The 19,605-nt window shown below is 42.9% G+C and overlaps 1 protein-coding gene across 2 annotated transcripts; it reads right to left on the bottom strand.

Annotated features, from left to right (window-relative positions):
- Positions 1-448: 448 nt before the first annotated feature.
- ALKBH3 (alkB homolog 3, alpha-ketoglutarate dependent dioxygenase) lies at positions 449-17,834 on the bottom strand. Of its 2 annotated transcripts, none has more exons than XM_053387617.1 (10): positions 17,737-17,834; positions 15,862-15,992; positions 13,698-13,813; positions 12,617-12,651; positions 12,354-12,401; positions 11,478-11,581; positions 9,944-10,032; positions 7,925-8,134; positions 2,166-2,264; positions 449-1,145 (listed from the first exon to the last, which is right to left on the bottom strand). In XM_053387617.1, the coding sequence occupies exons 2-10, from the start codon at positions 15,938-15,940 to the stop codon at positions 1,053-1,055; spliced, it is 873 nt and encodes a 290-aa protein (XP_053243592.1). In that variant the 5' UTR covers positions 15,941-15,992; positions 17,737-17,834; the 3' UTR covers positions 449-1,052. The 2 variants fall into 2 exon arrangements, with proteins under 2 accessions (XP_053243592.1, XP_053243585.1); XM_053387610.1 differs by lacking the exon at positions 17,737-17,834 and adding an exon at positions 16,810-16,829.
- Between the last annotated feature and the right edge of the window lie 1,771 nt (positions 17,835-19,605).

Genomic DNA, 19,605 nt, shown 5'->3' on the forward strand with positions numbered 1-19,605 from the left:
CTGACATAGACTGGTCTTGGTGGATCATTCCCAAATCTTACAACCTGCCAATTATGTGTTGCCTTTGAAAAGTATACTGAATGGACCCCGAAAACAGGGTGGGAAGCAGTGCTTTATAGATAAGCAGTATAAACCCTTGCTTCCCCCAAACCACTATGGAGCTGTGTATTCATTCCACTGCTGTGTGAGATGCATTTCAGTGCAATTAGGCAATGCTTGCCACTTAGCAGCATCTTCAATGACAGGGTACTCTGGGTAGACATACAGAGGGTTTTTTTTGAAGAATGTGCTGCAGGATGCTCCTAGGAGAGGCCAGGACACTCTCCAAATGCATTAGAATACATTTGAAAATAAAGTTGAGATAGTAGGAATTTTTCAACAATGCAGCAATTAACAACATGGAGAGCATCAGTATGCATAGCACGGGGCTCTGAAGACAGGGATACCGTTTCCAAATTCTATTACTGGGTAATTTAATGGTTTCAGCAGAGTCAGTTCTTTATACTGTGCTCACATACACTTCAGGTTTTTGGGAGACAGGCCTTATGTGTGCTACTGCAGTACCTCAAGTTGTGCTTTGATTATTCCCTCTGGAGTTAACTGAGAAGATTCTTATTCATATAACCAATTTTTTATGTAGCACAGTACAAACAAAAAGCCCAAATGTAGTCATTCTCCTCCATCAGGAAAATCCTCTCTCAGCTTGCCTGAGGGAAAACTTGTTAAAAGTGGTGCTTGCAGATTAGCAAGAGCTCAAGATATTTGATTCAAACCAGTCATACTAAAATTAATGCTCTACAGGGAAATTTGTTTTTCAATAAAACAAAAATAGTTTACCACCAAGCACTACACATTAGCAAACAGTACTAGAAAAAGGCATCACTCATCACTGGGAACTTGCGACTGTTACAGGCTCTCATTATAGCAGCCTCTTTCTTCTCTCCCTTCAAATGCTGGCATCATAATACTGAACTGAAATCAGGCTTGTCTCACCCAAACCAGCATTAATCTCTGGCCTCACAGCAAGAGCACAGTACCACAGAACATTTCATTCAAGTGCGCATTGCCTCAGAGTCTGAATACATTGTCCTAAATGTCAGATTTACACGGGCTTCCCTGGAGTGATATTCCTTGGGTACGCGATGCTGAAACAAAGAACCAAAACAAAGTTAATCTGCTATCCATACACAAAACTTTACTGTAAGAATATACAAAAATATCCATATTCTTTTCTATCTTACAACTTCAGTCTGGACTTACTTTTAAGGCTACTTTTTCAGAGCTTTTTTGAAAAAAATACAGTGGTGCCTCGCAAGACGAAAAGAATCCGTTCCGCGAGTCTCTTCGTCTTGCGGTTTTTTCGTCTTGCGAAGCAAGCCCATTAGCGGCTTAGCAGATTAGCGCTATTAGCGGCTTAGCGGGTTTAGCGGATCAGCTGATAAGCGGCTTAGAGGCTTAGCGGATCAGCTGATAAGCGGTTTAGCGGATCAGCTGATAAGCGGTTTAGCAGATCAGCTGTTAAGCGGCTTAGCGATCAGCTGTTAAGCGGCTTAGCGGATCAGCTGATAAGCGGCTTAGCGGCTTGGGAAAAGGGGGGGGAGAGGAAAAAAACCCTGCAGGAACTCGCAAGACATTTTCATCTTGCAAAGCAAGCCCATAGGAAATTCGTTTTGCGAAGCACCTCCAAAACGGAAAACCCTTTCGTCTAGCGGGTTTTCCATCTTGCGAGGCATTCGTCTTGCGGGGCACCACTGTACAAACAAACAAAAGCTCAATTTCATTTTGCTTTGCTTTTTGAAAGTTATTTCTCCAACATTAATATTCGTTATTGCCACATGAGATTGCCACGCAGTGCTATTTAAGCGAAGTTTTACGAGGTTTCTATCCCACTCTTACTGGTTTATCAGAAAGGATATTATAAAATTATAAAGTAAGATCTCGGAGCTTTGTGAATTGTTGACTGTTGCACAAGAAGCAGTCCAATTCCATAGGAAACAACTCTCCATAATTCCCACTCCTGAAGGCATTTTATTTGTTCGTTCACTTTCAATCTTAGGTTCCCCAATGATTATGCCTTGTAGAAATCCAGGGGGAAGAAATGGCATCCAACCCCGGGGAGTTCAGGGGGAGGTGAACTATTTCCACTTATGTTTAAACAGTCTCACCTGCCAGTCTTCTTGAGCTGCTCCTTCCATCATAAGCAGCGTCCCATGATCCAATGGTATATGCACCCTCTGCACATAAGTAAAGTCGTTGTTTTCTTCCTGAGAAGAGAAACATTATGTACAGCCAGTGTATAATTAACGGTTGAGCAAGGTTAGCCTGAGAGATAGAAACTTCCCAAGGTGTCCCAGCAAGCTCCATTACTTAGGGGGAATTTGAACCTAATCCATGGTTCCTAATTCAACATGCTAACCGCTATACCACACTGGTTTATCAACTACAGGCAACTCCCAATTTACGCGGGGGTTATGTTCTGAGGCACCGCACACATAGATTTGAAACACCATTGGGAAAGCCTGCAAACACCCTCTAATGCCATGGAAACTATTGAAGAACCCTTGAAAAAACCAGCAGCACTTACCAGACCACCAAACTCCACCATAATCGCTCCCTCCAAACCTCTTTTCTAACTCTTAACTCTCCACAAGGCCTCAAAGGTTGGTGGAAAGTCTCTCAGGACTGCACTTGCAAAGGCTTTCCTGACTCTTTTAGGGCCATTTCTGCCATTTTTAATGTCACTTCCGGGTTCAGCACAATGCACATGTCAATTGGATGCACCTACATTGGGAGCTTGCCTGTATATCAACTCTTGCTCCGTGTGGAGAGGATAACTCCATCTCGTCAGGTGGAATGTGTTAGGCAGAGATAGAGAAGCTGTGGCCCCCAGGTTTGTTGGTCCACAACCCCCATCAGCTCCATCCAGCATGGCCAACATTCAGATCAATTGTTTAAGGCACTAATACCCCACACTTCAGTCAAAGATGGCTCTCAGGGCAGTTTACCAAAACCATGATTGAGGTTGTAGCTCAATGACATCTGAAGGAATGCAGGTTTCCCTCCCTGATCTAATTCTCAGCACTGCTATCCACTTTTTTTTACAGCTAACCTGCTGTACCTACATGTATCTGGCCCTGTTTTTGAATTAATATAGTAATCTTTTTCAAACAAGGTTCTGCTCCAAGGAATCTTGAACATTATCTGGAGTTCTTGAATGAGAAGCTCAGCAATGGGGCTTGGAATCTAACAGCATCTGGATGTCTGCAGGTTCCCCATTCCTGATCTGTACCAGTCCTTGGGAAACAGCAGGCACAAAAACATGTGTTTTGGAAAAGTATATTTGGGTCAGATGTAGTATGTTTGGCACAAAACCAGATAGGGAGAACTAGCAAAGACGAAAGTTACCATTTTTTGTTTGACAGAAAATCCAAAGATCAAAGAGTTGAATATGATGCTGGGAACAAGCAATGGATCACATGTCCCATGAAAAGCTGAAACAGCTGCCTTTCACAAACTGAACTCGGGGGATAAACAATGGCATTAACACAAAGCAGGGCTACAAGTTTACTGGGTAAAATCCAGCAACTGGCCTGGACAGGGGGCAGAAATCAAGGAATCTGAAGGCATTCTTTGAAATTCATGTATTTGTACCATCCACTTGATGCTTAAAATGCTTCAGAAACAGTCAGGATTGGGTTTCTTACAATGGCTACCCACATCTCCGAGAACCTCAGGAGTATATAATTCCACTGTTGAAAGCTGGGAGACCAGGATTTCATCCCCACATGGCCATGAGCTCCTTGGAGAAAAAGGTGGCATATAAATGTAATGAACAAATAATTAAAACAAACCTGTACAGTGGAGAAATGATGCTGGTGATGGAAAGGGGGAAGCATTGGGGAAAGCTATACAGCTCTGTATATGTGTGATATAAGCAGAGGTATAGGAGAGGGCTAGCACTGCCAATTCTATTGTGCTCCTCCCAACATATATATCTCAGGCTATTTTTTGTTGAGTTTAGGGTCAGCATAACCCTTAATTGGGGCTAGTGTTGATTAATGAAAGTCAACAATGAAAGAGTCATCAACGATGCCTGATCTGGCCCAGAAGAAGGTTGCCAACGTGCTGTGCAGCACAGACTTGGCTGGATGATGTGTCTGAGCAAAACAATTGCCCAGATGGCTTTGGCAGGATATTCTGTCAGGCATCAATCAGGGGGTGGGAGGGAGGCAGAGCAGCAGTCATCTAAGAAAGCAATTTAGCTGACATAGGAAGCACCTAGTGCAGATTTTATCCAAAATGACTGCATCCCTGTAAGAGAGCAAACCAGCCAGGCCCTCCATTTTTGCACTGTAATCATGCATGCATTCTATTACTATTAACCACAAGAAAATCACCATCACCACCACCACCACTTATATCCTGCTTTTCTCCGAAAGTGCTCAGAATGGCAGACATCTTCTCAAGTGGCTTACAGGTATACTTCATCTAAAGTGTGAAGATAATTTTTACTTAGTGGCTGCTGTGACTAAGAGGGAAGGGAGAGTACGATACTATTGTTAATAAACAATATAAGTGGAGACCGTATGGAGTCAAAACCATTTTTCTTTGTTATTCCTCTTATGACCCTCCAATTCTGAGTTAAGTGTTATATTCCACACATATTGGGTCCAAGTTTCTGTGTGGAGTAGGGGGTGGTTTCCCCCCAATTGGAAGTAGCCGCTTGTCTTGCTGCTGTCATAGGAAAGACCATCAACTCTTCATGCTTGACTTTTGGATTGATACCATTTTCCACTAATGGCAGGGCTAACATGGGATCGGGCACAAGATGTTGCTCCATAGCAGCAGATGACAATGAAAAAAAATGCAAGTCCAGAAATCCTCCATCACTATATTGACTCACCCTAGAAGCCTAGACCTTTCAAACTGCCCCATTTCTTCCTTTACAGGAAAACCACAACAACTCTCCCTTTTAAGGCATCAACCCGGGAGTAAGTTCTACGGAACACAGTGGAACTTACTTCTGAGGAAACACGTACAGGAGTGCACTATTATTGCTTCATCAGCAAAGCAAGAGCCTTTCTCTACAGTTCCTGCTCTCTGAAATATCTTTTTTCTTTTGTAGACAATGAATAATTCTTACAAGTACAGGGGACTGGACCTTGCTCAGTGTCTCATTGGAAGGACAAAGTTAAACAGAGGACGAGTTTCCAACCATGTTTGCTCTTTGTATCTCTAGAGTATCATGGACATTGTTATCTAACACATATATAACCCAACTCCTCCTTCCACCCCCCCCTTGCAGCTGTTTCCTTGGTTACCAGCAAAGCAGCAGAGCTGCTGTCTGCCATTTAGCTATTATAGTTCAGTTTCATAGCTTACACTGCAGTGTAGTTTTAAAGCTAGTAGGTTAACTGCATTGGACTAATTCCTTAAGCAAATGCAGGGCTCTGCAGCAAAACTTCCCGACGGAACAGGGAATTTCTGTAGAACTTAAGACCTACTGCTTAAACCAAAATCTTGGATATACCAGGATCTTTCTAAAATTAAAGGCCTCTTTACAAAATTAGCCACAGTGAACATCATTAGTACATGCAATGAATCCACACTAGTTTTTAGAACCCTATACTCTGTGTATGCATGTATAGAGACTTTGCAAGGAACCACAAATGACTCAGTTACATATCTGTGTTAAATAATACTCTGGGTTATAAATCCAGCATTTTACAGAAGCATCAATGCCTCGGGCTATTCACCATGCCAACTTGCTTAAGGGGCTTTGTGTGTCTGTCACTTCGGTACAGAACAAACATTGATTTCTGGCTTATTGCTCATGGTTAATTTCAAACGAACAGACCATGATCTTGATTTGGGCCACCCAACAAGCCATACTATGACGTGCTTGAAATATGCAGGTGTTACATGGAAAGACCCACGCCACTGGAGGAAGCATATGCACTATTAAACCATGGTTTGTTTGTTTCATTAAATTTATACACCACTTAATTGCAATGATAGAACGACTTTAAAAAGTTTAACTATGGCTTATTGGGCCATGTGAATGGGGCCTTTATAAAAACCAATCAATAAACATTACAAACCAAACAAGACTGAGTGGAAGACAGCACCCTGGGAAGGAAGGTGGGATCTAACTGGAGAATCACTCTGTCACTATAGAAGACACTATGGAAGTCACCCCAGACGATGCCACCTCTGTAAGGGCTAAAAATTAAAGCCTGTGGGGCTGTAGAGGATGATCCAATGCTTCCTAGAGTGGAGGTGAAAGCATCCACCACTTCCCCCCAACAAGAAAAAAATTGTAGATGGGTGGCAAGCCCTTTGTGCTCGCCTCTCAGAAGAGGAGGGAAAGGAGAGGGGAATCTAATCCCCCCTTCTTCTTTTTTTGTATTTATACAAAGAAAGAACAGTAGAAAGAGTGAAGTAACAGAAGAAAATTGCTAAGCCAAGATGAAGGAGTAAGGCAAGCCAAAGCGGAATGTGACTGCTTGGTGGAACAAAAAACTGAAGAGGGTCCAGAGTATTTCCTATAAAAAGCTATTCATGCCTTTGTCCACTAAAGGCGCAAGTTAAATTATATTTATTTATTTAGGTTTTAGTAGTTTTTTATGCTGTTAGTTTTATTCTACTTTTGTAAGTTGTATTTTATGGCTTAAATTTTGTATCTTTGGTAAAGTTTATGAGTTGCCTTGAAAACCTTTATTGGCTGAAAGTAAGTATAGAAATAAACTCTAAAGAACCAAACTACAGAGCAAAGTAATTCCAACTAAACATATAATCAGAAATGCCAGTAGTGATTGATAGGACACATCTAGGATGACCACTTCAGTATTCCATAGCCAGTGAAAAAATTACACTTCTTCTAGGTTGTTTGTTCCCATGGCGCCTTTTTACACACAAAACATAGCTCCCCTCTTTTTTCCTCCTTGGCCTGTCTGAAAGAAACCTAAAACGGTTTTTACTAACTGAAAGAGTGACTGTTTCAAGGTAAAATGTAGCTAAACTTCCCTTAGACTTTATTTCAAGGAAAGACCAAGTAATGCAATGTTTTGAACCAAGTTAGTGAGTAAATTTGAAAACATAGTAGAGACCTCTTTTGCATCCATAATTGCAGTATTTACTAATGCAACCCCACTTAAGCAGGGGTTATGTTCCGGTTACTGTGCGCATACATGAAATTGCATATAGTGGGGAACACCATCTAAAAAGCCTCTAACATCTTCCGAACCTCTGAAAACCCTTTAAAAAACCAGCAGCACTTATTAGCTACTGCTATTTCCCCTGCTGTTTTTGTGCCATGTTTGCTGTTTTTGCACTCTTTTCAGGCTGTTTTTGCCCTTTTTGCGTCCTTTTGCAGTTTAAACCAAATTATTTATTTCCTGGCCCCATGCGTATACGCAGTTGCACGTGAGTCAAGCACATGTAAGTGGGGAGTTGCCTGTTTACATAGACAATCATGTACTTATTACATCACTACAGAAACAATTACTACCGTCAGGCAACATCATCACTCCTATACTAGCAGGAGTAATAGAATTGAGGAAGCAGCTGAGACTAGCTTTAAAGAGTTAATGCTCTTTGAGCCCACCCTAGAAGTGTGGTGTAGTATTTATGCGTGTTGAACAAAGACCTGGAGACCAGGGTTCAAATCCTCAGCCAGCTATGAAGTTCACTGGGTGACTGTGGATCAGTCACTGTCTCTCAGCCTAACCTACTTCACAGTGAAATGGGGAGGAAGAGAATCTTGGATGCCACCAGCAGCAATGGCCCAGGGACTACTGGCTACCTGCACAGAAACCATGTTACACTATGCAATTTAGAATAACCAAATACAAGGTCAACTCCATAAAGGCCTTTCAACTGGTTTACACAGTTCCCTACAATGTAGAAAAGCCAACACACTTACAGGCAAAGGTTTTTTCCTCATCTCAAACACCCGGGTGGCACCAAGGCTGAGGGAGGCAATGACAGGGTTTCTTCCCAGCTCAGGCTCATCATCACTGTGCCAGTCAACACTATCCTTCTCATTTCGATATAGGTTGCACAGCAGAGAGTTGAAGGAGTGCTTTGTGAAATCTTCAATGCGATCCTTCAGCATGGTCAATAGTGGGTGCCACTGGAAGTTTGTTCCCAGAGAAAAAAATGGACAGAAAAAACCCCGGATTAACATGGGAAGAAGTACAACTCATATGCAGAGGGAGAGATGGGGGCATGAAAGAAAAATGCAAAGCATCAAAGGGAGATTTCCAGGGCATCAAAAGGCTTGGAACAGCTGGCAAAAGGACCAACTGATCTCAATCCATTGTTAGAGAACACTGAATAATGGATCAACTGCTCCAGAACTTTCCATGCCAGCTTGTGCCATGTTCTCAGCAGTTTGTTCGTATGCACTGACATTAAAAAACATGCTTGGGGGTATGCCATCAGTCAATGCCTCATAATGCCATTCCAACGCTTCAGCCAATGTGGTCAGATTGGCAGTGAAACAGAGAGCCAAATGCAGCAGCATAGGAAAGGGCATGTGTAACCTGGCACTCTTGTGCACTTCAGTTTTGAAGCTGTTGGTATCTATGCACTTCTCACACAAACACATGCTCCTTGCCAAGCAAGTGTTGTATTTTCATTGTGCCAAACACACCTCCAATAATTTTGTTGTATTGTGCTGTAAAAGGGAAAAGTGCTGAGGAAAAGGGTAGAAGAAGATAAGTGGGACTATGAAGGGGCCCAATTTAGCATCTTAACTAGAAAAGGCAGAAAAAGTTAATAAACTGTTAGAGAGTAAGAAATGGGTTTTGCTATGTTTGGGGCATGCACATATATTACACATTAGTTTATCAAAGTGAAATAAAAGTTGCTTAGCCTCTAAGAGTTGTCAAGAACTGAATCCATTACATATTCTTCTTTGGGGCTTACTAGGAACACACCCACACCCATATATTACCATGCTTATTACGCTATTTTATTCTAATTGCTTCTCAAACATGACATGCCAGGGTTTCTTTATTCCTTTCTTGCTGTATAGCTTTGCTATTGTTGTCTGTATTTTTAACTTTATTTCAAAATAAAATTCCATGAGAAAGTCACAAGTGCAAAGGGGAAAAAAGCTATTTGCATTTTGATTCTAAACACACATTCATAACCTCTTCCAGTTGAGTTGCTGGTATTCTTTGTTTTTCACAATCTGAAGAGGTGCTAATCTTAACATATAAATTCCTTCATGAAAAATCAGAGAGCCTGGCATTACACCAATAGTATTTTCCAACCATAGTATTTTTTTATAATCATGTACCACCTACCTGGAGCCTGCAAATTGCTCATAGCACTCACTGAATATGTGTGCCTGCACTAAAATATTTAAACTAGTTTCAAGCCTATTAAATTTCATGACCCATAACTAATGAACAACTAGAGAAGAGATCCCCTAATACAGAACTTACAGTGCTGTATCAATACCACAATATCAAGGGTGTACCCTAGACATAATGACGTATTTTAAGTTGGCTGAAATTCAAGTGTAGAGGCAATCCTACCTGGGAGGGGAGAACTAACACTGATCTCCCATTCTAACATGTCACCTGACAGCAGGAATACAAAGTGTTTTGATCGCTGTATGATTCTCTCTCTACTTCCCCCCTTCACTGCAGCATTCCCGTTAGTGAGCTCAGTGAACAAAGAATCTCAGAAGGCAACAGGCATTCTTCTGTAGCCAAGGAGTAACTGCTGTCCAGTTGTTATGGAAAAAGTCAGCAGGCTACCATATTATTAAACTTCTATCCTACTCATCCTTCCAAAAGAGCCCAGTGTGGCATCACAACAGCTGTACTGCTCACTTTTAATAGTGAGATTCAGATAAAAATACTGTATTGTATGTAGGCAAAGTTATTTTAACTTCTGCAAGTACACATGTTCAGGCATATATACATACATCAGCATTTGCCTTCATTGTTAGCCTGGAGTAAGTATATGGAAGTTCACCATACCAAGCTGTAAGTCTGGGTTCATCATAAGATAGATCTAGAGAGAAAGAAAGGAAAAACAAAATATCTGTGACCCACATATAAGTAACCCATATATTGACCAAAGTATAGTTTGGTAAAGATCCTTGGCTTGATAAATGAAGTTTCCTCCTCCCCAGTTCCATCTGCAATTACTCTCTCTGCATTTACTCAAAGATCAGTAAAAACACTCCTTACACAGAGAAAGAAAGCCTATTGATCCACTTAGCTGAATATGGTCTACATCAAGGGCAGCCATCATAGTTCACTCAAGATGTCTGTTGGACTACAGTCCCCATCATCCCCAGCCAGCATGGCCAATGGTAAGGGATGACAGGAATTGAAGTCCAGCAACAACTGGAGGAAATCACATTGGCTGGCCTACAATAACTGGAGGCAGTTCCCTAGGGTTTCAAACAAGAGACATTTCCAGCCCTACCTGAAGATGCCAGTGACTGAATCAAGCAGGCACTTCAGGACTTGGTTGATGTGGCTGAGGGAGAGATTTTGTAGGCTGTTCGTATTATCTGCTGTGTCATCTTGCTTGTAATACAAGACTATAAAAAGATACAACACAACTGCCCCCAAGTGGACAAAACTAACAGAGCATACTTCTGCCTGCAATAATAATAATAATATATATTGGTACACCACAGCTGCAACTAGGAGATGTATTTGAAGGTTTTCCTTTAGGGAAAGCCTATCAAACTCTATGAAGCAGAATTGCCACTGCTGACCCTTGGTGATAAGCACAAATTATGGCCTTGGTGTCAAACCCAAAATCTTATTGTCAGGCCCTGTTCAAGGGGCAGGTAACTGTAGGACACGCTTTTGCTACAGATTGTGGTTAACTGTGATCCTAAGCTATTAGAAAACCATTGGCTCAGCAGTCACACTGTGCTGAAAGCACCAGGGAGGAACAAAGCAGGTTCAAGCTGCTCTCTGGGAGACAGCATGTCTGAGCAGCCCCAGTAAGCCATCGTTTGACTTACTGTGACATGTGAACCAAGCCATGATGAATAGAAGGAGCATTCTAATATTTTTCAAAATATGCAGGAAAGCATCCTTAGAAGGCCCACACGAGGATTGGGAAAGGACAGCGAGAATGGTCTTGGTGCTACTCGACCTGTTCCAAATGGTACCACTCTCAGTGACTGCCACTGCTTGGGACCCTTCACAGCTGCATGGCCTCAGCCACCAGCTTTCTCCTCCAGAAGCAGGCAGTTGTAACGGGCTGGGAACAACTATATTTTCTCTCCCACATCATCCGGCACCAGGTAAGCTCATCCAGGGGTGCGTGGGCTTCCAACAACTCCAAAACTGCTGCAGCCAGCAGTGACAATGGAAAAAGGGGCTGGAGCTAAAGCAATGTGTCAGCCTAGTGGGTCCTGGCAGATGCCACGGTAACAGCAGGCCTGGCCACAGTAAAAGTGGGCAGTTAAACGAGAACGACTGTACCATTACCCTGCCTGATGTGTGTTCTCTGCCTCCAGGGGATCTCTTGGAGGAGTTGTTCAAACATCCAGTCTGCTTCGTTTAAGTCAATGAAGCCAGGAATCAAATGAATCCTAGCACAGGAAAAACTGGATTATACAGGAGCATTGCGAGATCCGTCTCCCAAGCATTTTAATGTACAAATGCATTTCAGTTTAAGTGCAAGTGCTAACTTTGACACATGGCTGTCATTCAAAGCTAGTTAGCAGTTTATGATTTTTAAAAATCTCTTTACCAAAAAACTTTATTAAGACACCTTCAACAGACAAGCTTTCTATCAGTGTTTTTTTTTCCGTAGGAACCTGGAAAAGTACCTCTAACATTAGATACTGAAAATGAAGCTTTTATGGCATATCCAAAGAATATTTTTGAAAATGTTTCTACGCTGCCAAGCGTATACAGGCAATTAAAAAAGAAATCTCCTTTCATTAACAGCTGATGATCTCTGATTTTAGCTTTCATATTGTTTTTATTGTATATAGACATTGTTATAAACCACTTTGATATTTTTAATGAAATAGCGGTAGTTTTATAAATGAATATATAGATAAAATGTGACCATATTTTGAAGAGAAAATAAGGAAAATACAGTGATTCACAGGAAGATCAGTGGAGTAGCTAGCTCAGAGATTTTTCAGCCATTTCTGCTTCCAGTCATTCAGGTAACATGCAAGTAAAACTTGGGAAGCAAGAGCCTTTCCTTGTATTACTGTCTAGCGTAGTCCACATTCAGTGCACTGAAGTACACTCTTTCTGTAGCACCAATGCCTCAGCCAATTCAGTACTGGCCAGAATCCAACTGCATTATTCTATAATAATAACAAATGAGAGTTTTTATCTGCTTACCGAGATATTCCTGATGGCGATGTGCTGATCTCATACACACCCTGATTCCTAAGAACAAGGAGGAAGAGAAAATCAGTCAGGTATGGTTGAGCAGGCATACGTGATTCAGAATACCAACAAGGGCCAGGGAAAGAAAGTCTACTAAATGACCACTGAGGCCATTCTTTTGCCATGGAAAAGCTAATAGGAAAGAGAAGGTGTTGTCCATATCACTATATGTCAGAAGAGCACCTTATTCTACAATGAAGTCAAGTTGTACTTACTCTATTCTTTTGGGCTCTGGGGGTCTACGCACCACCTAAGGGGGGAAAACAACAACATTCTGTACAGCAGGCACATTCAAGTAAGTCAGCTAAAAACTGGTAATTTGGTAACCCAGTAATAATCCTGCATGTGTCTTAAGTTTTCATGGATTGGTTACTGTAAGCAGCATTGGCAGCCTTTGAGCGGGACAGTATACGTTATTTATTTAAAATATTTCTAGCTTGTCCTTCATCCAAGGCTCTCAGGCAGGAAACGGTAAAACCGCAGTTAGAAATAACAATCCATAGCAAACATGAACAGAATAAAATTCACAGTAGAATTCATCATTAAATGGTAGACTACAAAATCCAACTGAGTATTAACAGCCTCCCAAGGCCTAAGTGAACAACCATGTTTTAAGCTGGAGTCTAAATGGGAAAAAAAAGAGTAAGACCATGCTGAAATTCAGAAGGGAGTTCCACAACCAAGGTGCCACCACAGAGAAGGCCCTTTCCTACACCAATGCGTAACATATGATTCCGGCAGTGGGTTACTAAGGAGGAGCTTCCTAGTAGATCTTAACACCAAGGCAGAACTATATACGGAGAGGCTATACTTCAAGTATGCCAGCCCCAAGTTACTCAAGGCACTGTAAGTCATCAGCAGTATCTTGAACTCAGACCAGAAAAGTATAGGCAGTCAATGTAATTGTTTAAGAACAAAATTAAATATGGATCCAACTGGTTACTTCACTCAGCAACTGAGCAGCTGCATCTTGTGCTAGCTGCAGTTTCTGAGGAGTCTTCAAGGGCAACCCTATGTAGACACATTACAATAATCCAACTGGGAGGTTATCAGAGCATGGATTATTGTGGCCAGAAGCTTTCCCCGTCCAGAAGCAGCTGTAGCTGGGAAAAAGCATTCTGTACCACTAAGGGCACCTGAGCCTCTGGTGACAATGCCAAATCTACGAGTAGACCCAGAAAACAAACCTGCTCCTTCAAGAGGGGTACAACCCCTTCAAGAACAGATTGAATACCTTATACCCAGATCCTAGCACATCATTTCTGTCTTGTCAGGATTCAGCTATTTAATCTCTACCTCTTCTGGGGCTTTAAAAACAAACTGCCTTTCAGATGGAAGCTGCTCCTCTCTTCTCACTCGGGACTGTGTTGTGCTTGCAAAGGCTTGGTTCCTGCGGCTGGAAGTTCCAGAAGCTAAGACAGAAAAAGAAAGAACCAGCCAAATTAGTTAATACACATGGCTTAGTATTTCTGGTACCCTTGTAAACAGAACCTCAGAAATGTAGCTTTGAGAGTGACTCCCAAAGCCGAAGAGCCCAAATCCCTTCGCAAAGAACATACCATTTTTTTGAGAACTGTATGTGAAATAATAATAATAAAAAATCCACTGCACAAGTGCCATGTATCTAGATCTTCAAAGACTGCCCATGTAAATAACTACAAGATGAAGCTTTCCTTCTATAACCTTTAGGTATAATACAAGCAGACACATGAAAGCCTGGCAAACATTTGGGTGGAGGTACCCCTTTCCCCCCTAAAGCCTCCCCACCTGCCACAAAATGGGGATAAAATTGGATTATGAAATATTTTCTTTTACAATGTTGAACAAAATGTTTGAGACAAGGTGTTTATATATTTCTCTGCCAAAATTATTTCTAAAACTGTAACAGAAAAGACTTTTATATAAGAGTATGTTCAATATTTGATCATTACAATTCCATTATTTGATCAGAGTACAACTCTCAAATGCAACAGTAAGACACGTTTCTGCCACTTATGGGGAACCTTCATTGTCACAAGCCTCCTTTGTTTGTGGCCCTCTTCTTGCTAGCATAGTTGGTGAATCTATTTTTGCCCTCCTGAATATGTCTTAAAGAACTGAGGGTGGGACAACGTACAGGGCAACCTAATTTTGTTACTATCTCAATTCAAGCTGTCACAAATCTGTTGAATCCAAGATGCAAAGGCAGAAATGTAAGTGATGATAGCACTACTTCTGAATTTGACAAAATAAGCAGCACGCTTAGGACTTGATATTGGAAAGGTGTTTTCAAATGTTGCAGAATACAGAACACCTTCAGGTATCTAGCCAAGGAAGGAAGTCTGGAATTCTACCAAGCATATACCTCCTGCAACGCTGTGGCAAAGCCTTTTCACAACATAGCCTCAGACTCCTCTTGCTTCTTACCGACTTCAGATTTCTCAATCTTCTGCAGCATGTGAAAGAAACTGGGAAATGTTTGGAAATACGTGTATCAAATCAAGAAATAAGCTGGCATGTGAAAGAGTAGAAGCTGGTTTCAGTCTGGGCAAACCTTGTTTTTAGAAGTGCATGGTAAATTTGACAAATATGAAGAAAATGAAACTGATAGCTTATAAAGAAAGCCTGATTAAATTTTATGCAGTATTCATGTACCTGAATAAACTGTACTTTTAATATAACAGACAAATAGTACTTCTATGGTAAACCAAGTTATACATAATGCAAAAGAAAGAATGAAAGGTTACACTGGGTACCTTGAATGCATATACTATTCAAACCTGAAATCAGTCTTGTAATTGTCTTTTTACTTCAGATGTTTATCCCTAGGAAGCATAAAGGTTTATGCACACATATCTTCAGGCAGACTTAAATTAGTACACTTACTAACTTTAGGCAGTTAATATACTAACTTATGCTATTTACCTCAGGAAAACTTATTAGGAAAAATTGGAGCAGCATCTATTAAGCAGAACCCCAGATATTGGAATGGCAGAGGAAAATGTTGGATCCACTGACTTTTTGAACAGCAAGTTCTCTCTCATACACACAGAGCACACCCTATGCCAACCACCCAGTCAAACTCTACTCATTTTTGGCCAGAAATTCAGCAGAATGATCACCACATATTGTGCTGTGGGTGGAACTTGTAGTCCTATTTGAAAAGCAGGAAGAGATGCCACCAAACCAAGCATACAGACCTGTTGGGGCCCAAGGCCTGAAGAACAAAGAAGATTATTCCATTCTCTTTCTTTCATTTGGTTTGGAATGGTGCATGCTTTCTTATACAAGGAGCAGGATAGAGGATACAACATGCCTTTTGGTAATAGTCTACAAAGTTGTATTAATAAGGATTATCCCCTAAGGTTAAGGGGCTTAAGAATATTATACAGATCCAAGCTTAGGACTGGTAAAGAAAACCAGACACTTTTAATTTTGTTCAATTATATACATCTATATAAAAACAAAAACATGATCTTGCCTGCACGAGAAGCTGCTCTGTTATTAACTGGTCCAGCCCAGCCCCCCTGCACTCTGGCTCTTTGCCTTTTATCTTCCATTATCCTTTAGAGTATCTTCCAGACCCTGTTGCAAAGGATTTAGCTTTCTTTTCTGTTTTAAAATATAAAGGAATAATAATTAAGCACATTAAGATATCCACGGATTCTAGAGAGGTGATGGAACATAGCAGATAATAGCCTGTCTATAAGCCACAGGACCTCAGTTCAAATGTTAACTTGGGCCACATTCAAATCATACATATAAAGCTCTATGATACGATTTTAAACAATCATGGCCGCCCTCCTAAGAAATTTGATTCTGGGAGCTGTAGTTTGCTAAGGGTTTTGTTAGGAGACCCCTATTCCCCCCCACAGAACTACAATTCCCATAGTTCCCTGTGAAGAGGGACTGATTACTAAACCACTCTGGGAATTTCTCACTCTGTGAGAAAAATAGGGCTCTTCTAACAACTCACAGAAGGCAAGCAAAATTTCATTCTTAATGAAATCAGCCCTGAGTGCTCACTGGAAGGACAGATAGTGAAGCTGAGGCTCCAGTACTTTGGCCACCTCATGAGAAGAGAAGACTCCCTGGAAAAGACCCTGATGTTGGGAAAGATGGAGGGCACAAGGAGAAGGGGGCGACAGAGGACGAGATGGTTGGATAGTGTTTTCGAGGTTACCAGCATGAGTTTGACCAAACTGCGGGAGGCAGTGGAGGACAGAGATGCCTGGCGTTCTCTGGTCCATGGGGTCACGAAGAGTCGGACACGACTAAACTACTAAACAACAACAACAACAACAACTCACAGCACATATAACAAACGACAGCTCTGAGAATTCTTTGGGGGAAGCCGTGACTGTTTAAAGTGGTATCATAGCGCTTAAGATGTATGATGTGAATGTGGCAGCCTTAAGACTTTACTTACCTGGAAAGTAAGCCCTATTAAACTCAAGGGTAAATTACTTCTGGGCAGATATATGTAGGTTCATTCATGAACACGCTGCACGGCCTCGGGCAACCTACTCTCTGTTCCCAAAGTGTGATGGTTACTGTGTCGAACTCAGACCTGGGAGATCAGGATTCATATCCAGCCCATGGAACTCACTGGGTGACCTTGGGCCAGTGAAGATAAATGGGGGAGGGAAAGAAGCGTGCAGACCACACCTTGAGGGAGGGAGTGAAGGCAAGATATAACTTTGTTACAAACAAACAAACATATATATATATATATATATATATACATATATATATATATATATATATATACATATATACACACACACACACACACACACTCGGGGAGAACTATTGCTTTGGAAGATGCAGCAGCAGCAGCACAGCTACGGAGCCGACAACCTGGAAGTGATCTCCCACTGAACGCAGTGGGACTTCCTGCACTGTCAGCGGCCTGGCCTCAAAGACGCAACCCCCCCCCCCCGTTCTTAAATCTCTTCAGAAGAGGCGAAACATACATGGGAGCGAAACCCGTGCACGCTCGGAACTAAGCTGCAGCCTGAGGAAAGGAAGGCAGAGAACGCGGTCAGGGTCTGTCTCTCTCTCTCTCTCTCTCTCTCTGTGTATATACACACACTCGCGCGCACACACACACACACGCATAGGCATATGTATATATGTATGGCGTCTCCCCTTCCTGAAGCAAAATTCAGGGCTTAAGCAGCATAATAAGCAGCGGCAGCAAGGCCGCCTTTCTTTTATTTCCTCACAACTCGGCCTACCTAAAGCCCACCCACCGAACCTCCGCGCTCTTTCGACCTCTCCTTTCTTCCCGCCCTCCTTTTAACTATCATCCCTCCCGCCCCCCGCCGCCGCCGTCACCGGAGCTCCCACTCACCGGCGGCACAAAACACAGCGGCTCCCTCCTCCTCGGCAAGACACCTGCGGTAAAAGAGGCAGCCCCGCCCCCGCCTGCGCGCGCACGCTCAGGAAAGCCCCCGCCCCCTTCTGCCCCTCTGCGCGAATGGGAACCGACAGGCGCCTCCCCTCCCCCGCGCTAGACCGTTCCTTGCGCAGGCCCCGCCCCCTCTGCTGACACCGGGACCTCCGAGTAAGGTCCGGATGCGCGAAGGAGCCCTGCCGCAGAAAGCCCGCCGGCCTACCTAGCCTAGCATAGGGGAAGCCGCAGCAAGCAGCAGCCTTCTCCCATCCCTGACCCCCAAGCAGCTGGCATCAGGGCCGTAGCTAGGGGGTAGTGAGGTGGGCCCCCGCCAGGGTCGCGAGCGAGCCCACCCCCCCGCAAAATCGGCTAAATAATATATCTATAAATAAAAATATCTATTATTGCCTCTTAGAAAAGGTTTAAATAGAGGGTGAATGGAATGGGGGGCAGGGGCGGAAAGAAGGCAGAAAGAAGAGCTAATTTGTCTGCGGCTAGGGAGCGAAATGGAGGGACGAGGGTGGTGCTGTGGGATAAACCACAGAGCCTAGGACTTGCTAATCAGAAGGTCGGCGGTTCGAACTCCCGTGACGGGGTGAGCGCCCGTTGCTCAGTCCCTGCTCCTGCCAACCTAGCAGTTCGAAAGCACTTCAAAGTGCAAGTAGATAAATAGGTACCGCTCCAACGGTAAATGGTGTTTCTGTGCACTGCTCTGGTTCGCCAGAAGCGGCTTAGTCATGCTGGCCACATGACCCGGAAGCCGTACTCCAGCTCCCTCGGCCAATAAAGCAAGATGAGCGCCACAACCCCAGAGTCGGCCACAACTGGACCTAATGGTCAGGGGTCCCTTTACCCTTTACCTAGGGGGCGGAATCTGGACAGTTCTGCCAGGGGCATAAGATTACCTAGCTACGGCTCTGGTTGGCATTGGGTGTTCCCATACTGCCTGATCCTGGAGGTGGTGGAATAGGGCATATTGTGACATTTGATTGTGTATTTCTCCCCCCCCCCCACAGAATCAGTATTGAAAGAGACCCTGGAAGTTATTTAGTCCAACCCACCACCCTCTGCCCCCACTTAATGCAGGATATGGCCACAGCATTCCTGGCAGGTGGCCTTCCAGTCTCTGTTTACTGTAATTACCTTCAGCGGAGCGAGGGCCTGCCTAATGCTGAGATTGTCTGCTCCACTGATTTATGCTGGGAAGAAACAAGAGTTCCGAATGTGTTTTGCACGGTAACAGGAGTGGAGGATAGGAGTGCCTGGCGTGCTCTGGTCCATGGGGTCACGAAGAGTCGCACAGAACTAAACAACAACAGGCAAGATTGGCTAAATAAACGAATCCCCATTAAACATCATGAGAAATCTTGTTTTATTTTAAATCGAAAGTTTTACAGAACAGGTTAGGAAAAAAAGCAGTCAAGCTACATAGGCAAGCCAGCAATCTCAAATATGCTCTTAATTTTCCAAAGGCTGCAGCACACAAGGTGGGGCACCACCACTCTACCACCCTCTTGGCTCCAATGGCACTGCTGCTTGCTGGACCAGGCTGAGCAAGGTTGGTAGTAGGTGCACAAAAGGATAAAATGCTCAAAAATGAGCTACAAACAAATGGATATTTAATATTCCATAAAATATCTATTTGTATGTTTTCATGTTTGAGCATTTTTTCTTTATCCCTTTTTTCTCTATGGTTGTTGCTTTTTGTTTAGAAAAGCACAACTTTTCCTTGTGTTAGTGGGTGCATGTGTGTCTGCATCTATGCCTGCTGCCGCCACCAACCCATTGCTTCCCCTGCCCTACCCCATCTCTTTGAGCAGTCTGGCG

Source organism: Podarcis raffonei, chromosome 1 (genome assembly GCF_027172205.1).
Source record: "Podarcis raffonei isolate rPodRaf1 chromosome 1, rPodRaf1.pri, whole genome shotgun sequence".
NCBI lineage: Eukaryota > Metazoa > Chordata > Lepidosauria > Squamata > Lacertidae > Podarcis > Podarcis raffonei.

Bases quoted from the DNA above. Each gene is read 5' to 3' on its own strand.
- ALKBH3 (XM_053387617.1), bottom strand. From the start codon at position 15,940: ATGGAAGATAAAAGGCAAAGAGCCAGAGTGCAGGGGGGCTGGGCTGGA. The intron at 12,402-12,616 runs GTAAGTACAACT...CCTTGTTCTTAG, and splicing joins CCAGAGCCCAAAAGAATAGA to GAATCAGGGTGTGTATGAGA. The intron at 1,146-2,165 runs GTGAGACTGTTT...TCTTTGTTTCAG, and splicing joins CAGCTCAAGAAGACTGGCAG to CATCGCGTACCCAAGGAATA.